Source organism: Capsicum annuum, unplaced genomic scaffold (assembly GCF_002878395.1).
Source record: "Capsicum annuum cultivar UCD-10X-F1 unplaced genomic scaffold, UCD10Xv1.1 ctg23462, whole genome shotgun sequence".
Lineage (NCBI taxonomy): Eukaryota > Viridiplantae > Streptophyta > Magnoliopsida > Solanales > Solanaceae > Capsicum > Capsicum annuum.
The window spans coordinates 1-4,589 of NW_025829610.1; the positions used below are offsets into that span (position 1 = coordinate 1).

The 4,589-nt window shown below is 33.5% G+C and overlaps 1 protein-coding gene across 1 annotated transcript; it reads right to left on the bottom strand.

Annotated features, from left to right (window-relative positions):
* Positions 1–61: 61 nt before the first annotated feature.
* On the bottom strand, positions 62–541 carry LOC124890728 (secreted RxLR effector protein 161-like). The gene has a single exon (XM_047402495.1). The coding sequence runs from the start codon at positions 539–541 to the stop codon at positions 62–64; it is 480 nt and encodes a 159-aa protein (XP_047258451.1).
* Positions 542–4,589: the final 4,048 nt, after the last annotated feature.

A 4,589-nucleotide genomic window follows, 5' to 3' on the forward strand; every position in this document is an offset into this window, starting at 1 on the left:
GCGGCCTGGCTATATTATCGACTATTTTAAGTCCTGAAATAAAATTTCGCAGCCAATTAGCCTAGACTGTGGCCTCAAAGCATGCCACAAACTCAGCTTCTATAATGGATGCAGCTATAACAGACTGCTTCGCACTCTTCCATGATATTGCTCCTCCATATAATATAAACAAATATCCAAATGTGGATTTTTTTGTATCCACACAACCAGTATAATCTGAATCTGAATATCCAACCACATCTAAATGATCAGATCTTTGATAAGTGAGCATATGATCTTTCATTCCTTGTAAGTATCGCAATACTTTCTTTGCAGTCTTCCAGTGATCCATTCCAAGATTACTTTGATATCGACCCAACATTTCAACAGCAAAACTGATGTCTGGTCTTGTACATGTTTGGGCATACATAAGACTCCCAACTATTGATATATAAAGAATATCTTTCATTTGCTTTCGTTCCAAGTCATTCTTTGGACATTGATTGAGACTAAACTTATCTCCTTTCTGAATTGGAACGGGACTTGAGGAGCATTTTTTCATTCTAAATCTCTCTAATACTTTATTAATATAAGTTTTCTGAGACAATCCCAACAATCCTTGTGATCTATCTCAAAATATTTCTATTCCAATCACATAGGATGCCTCACCCATATCTTTCATTTCAAAGTTGTTAGAGAGATGTTTCTTGATATCATGCAACAAACCAAGATCATTAGTAGCAACCAAGATGTCATCAACATACAAGACTAACATAATAAACTTACTCCCACTGACCTTCAGATATATACACCAATCAACAGTATTTTCCTTAAATCCAAAGGTGACAGTCGTTTCATTAAACTTAAGATACCACTGTCGGGAAGCTTGTTTAAGTTCGTATATTGACTTCTTAAGTTTACACACCATGTGTTCCTTTCCTTTAATAGAAAACCCCTCAGGTTGATTCATATAAACTTTTTCCTCTAAATTTCCATTCAGAAAGGCTGTTTTCACATCCATTTGATGTAGCTCTAAGTCATAATGAGCTACCAAGGCCATTATAATTCTAGTGAATCTTTTCTAGAGACAGGTGAAAACGTCTCTTTATAGTCAATGTCATCCTTTTAAGTGAAACCTTTGGTGACAAATCTGGCCTTGTGACGTTCGATGTTGCCAGTTGAGTCGCGTTAGGTCTTAAAAACCCATTTACACCCAACTCTTTTGCAACCTTCGGGTAATTCAACAAGATCCCAAGCTTCATTTTGCTTTATAGATTTTAACTCATCTTTCATAGCATTTATCCATTTATCAGAATTGTTGCTTTCAATGGCTTGTGAAAATAAAACTGGATCATCATTAATTCCCAAGTCAGTTTCTGACTCATGTAGATATACCAAATAATCATCAGAAATAGCAGATCTTCTTTGTCTCTGAGATCTCCTTGATGCTACTTCTTGTGGTTCATCTACTACATGTTTATCAATTGTAGCTTCATTAGTGGGAATATTAATTCATTGTTCTTGTTGATTACTTTGTTGTACAACAGCTTCAGGAACAACAAATTTAAAAGAAGTACATGGTAGAGAAATTTGCACCCTAACTTCTTTAATTTCCTCATTACGTGGTTCTTCACTCCCACTAACTTCACCATTCTCAATGAATCTAGTGTTTCCAGTTTTAACTATTCTCGTACTATGATTAGGACAGTAAAATCTATACCCTTTTGATTTTTCTGGATAACCAATAAAGAAACCACTGATTGTTCTTGAATCCAGTTTCTTTTCTTGTGGATTGTATACTCTAACTTCTGCCGGGCAACCCCAAACATGCAGGTGCCTCAAACTAGGTTTCCTACCAGACCATAATTCAAAAGGTGTCTTTGGGACTGCTTTACTAGGAACCCTATTTAGCAAGTAAACGACAGTCCTTAAAACATACATCCATAACGAAGAAGGTAAGATGAATTGCTTAACATACTCCTAACCATATCCATTAATGTACGATTACGCCTTTCTGCCACACCATTTTGTTGTGGTGGACCAGGCATTGTGTATTGAGCACATATGCCACGCTTTTCGAGGAATTTAGCAAATGGACCTGGGTGTTGTCCACTTTCATCATATCTTCCATAATATTCACCACCTCTATCAGACCTGATTATTTTCACCTTTCTATCTAATTGTCTTTCAACCTCAGTAATGCATACCTCTAAGGCATTAATCGCTTGAGATTTTTCATGCAACAAATAGATATATCCATAACGTGAAAATTCATCAATAAAAGTGATAAAATATTTTTATTTATTGAAAGACGTGATATCAAAAGGACCACATATATCAGTGTGTATAATTTCAAGAAGCTGTGTGCTTCTTGTGGCTCCTTTCTTTGTGTGTTTTGTTTGTTTTCCTTTAATACAATCAACACAAATATTAAGGTCAGTAAAATCTAAATCTGAAAGAATTTCATTCTTAATTAATCTTTTCAGCCTTTCTTTAGATATGTGACCTAAACGTTTACGCCACAAGTAAGCAGATTGTTTATTCACGAAACTTCATTTGGTTCCAACATTATAATGCAGAGTTAAGAGTGTTTCGGCAAACAGATTATCAAGATTCAATTTGTATAAATTATCACAAAGAGTACCAGTACCAATGAGATAATTATTCTTAAATAAACTAAAACATCCATTACCAAAATTAAAGGAATATCCAGTCTTATCCAACTTAGACAATGAAACTAAATTTCTCGAAAGAGAAGTAACATAATAAGTTTCAACTAAATCTAAGTGACGCCCAGTATCAAGAATCAGACGATAAGTCCCGACAGCTTCAACTGAAGCCTTCACTCTATTCCTTATGTAAACAAATATTTCATTCTTGTTTATGGTTTGGATTGTAAGGAATCCCTGCATAGTATTAGAAACATGAACAGTACAACCAGAGTCAATCCACCAAGTATTATAAGGAACTTCAGTTAAATTTGATTCGAGACATGTAAAAGCACAAGGCTTACCTTTCTTCTCAAACCACGCCTTACGTTTCAGGCAATCTTTCTGAAAGTGTCCAGATTTTCCACAGAAATGACACTTTCCATTCTTGTTTCCTTTCTTACGTACTTGAGATGAGGACTCATTGACATTAAGTTGCTTCTGTTGTCCCTTACCATGCTTCTTTCCTTTTTTTTTCCAGCTCCTTGATGATTTACATAATTAATGGAGTGAGTTCCTTGATTCTTTAGCCTCGTTTCCTCTTGAACCAACATACCATGTAATTCATGCACGTTTCATTTCTCTTTCATGGTGTTGTGGTTCATTTGAAAAGGACCATACTCAGACGGTAATGAGTTGATGATGAATTGCACAAGGAAATTTTGTTCCACTTTCATTCTCAATGACTTAAGTCTTGCTGCTATGTTTGTCATTTCAATGACATGCTTACGCATAGTACGTGAACCATCAAACTTCATGGTGGTCAAAGTACCCATTAATGTCTCAACAAGAGACTTATCAGCAGTTTAGGAAGACTCTTCTACAAGTTTCAGAAGTTCTTTTGCACTTTCAGTTTTAGGAAGAGTAGTCTTAATGTTGCCCTCAATATTCATTAGCATGAACATTAGGCCTAATCTGTTAGACCGATCCCAGTGCTTATAATAGGACTTTTCTTCATCACTGCTAGCTTCAGTAATAGCAGTTGGCTTTTCAGAGTAAAGTGCAACATCAAGATCTAAAACCCCAAGATGGAATTTGATCTGTTCGCACCAGTCTAAAAAGTTAAGTCCATTAAAAGTCGTAACAGAGGCAGAGTGTGAATGAAGGGCAAGTGCTGCAAGTAAAACATGCTCATTTATTAATACTTTGAGTTACAAGTTTAAACACATTATCAAATTCAGAAATAATTTATTTTCTTAAATGTATATTGATGTTCTCATTTGGAAGAAACATCAACATACAACTTAGAACATAATGATGCTTAAAAGTATATTTAACATAAATCGATAATATTTAATACATCAATTAATAATATTTATTATCTTTGAATAAATAAATAAAATTAACGATACATCAAAATTATCTCTTTAATGTTTATTGATCATACGAACAAACAATCAACCTTTGGGTGATCCACAAATGTCTTATAACCAAAATTTTAATTTACCCATAATTGTTACATCATTTATAAGCATTAAAATTAATGAGTAATTAATTTAAACTTAATCTTTATTTTGAAATTAATCTCATAAAGATTCGACCACTTTGGTGATTAACGAACCTCATTCATAATCCAAATAATAATATCATGCATATATGAATTACATTATTTCCAGTGATTCGGAATACAGAATGAATTATGAATAAATAATGATTCATATTCAATTATTATGCACTACTGTTTATGTCCTTATTATTATTATAAATAAAAATGTTTCAATGTAAACACATATTTACAGTAACTGAAATTGAAATTAAATGAACAATGCATTCTTTGCTTTATAAGTTAATTCAATTCAAGACCTTTAATGGTAACATAATATTGTTAATCCATATGAACACCACGATCCTATGCCTTATATGGCTACTAACTGTCTTGGCAATAGGGCACTTAAAAAAAAT

Coding starts and splice junctions, on each gene's coding strand:
- LOC124890728 (XM_047402495.1), bottom strand. CDS start 541: ATGAAAAAATGCTCCTCAAGTCCCGTTCCAATTCAGAAAGGAGATAAG.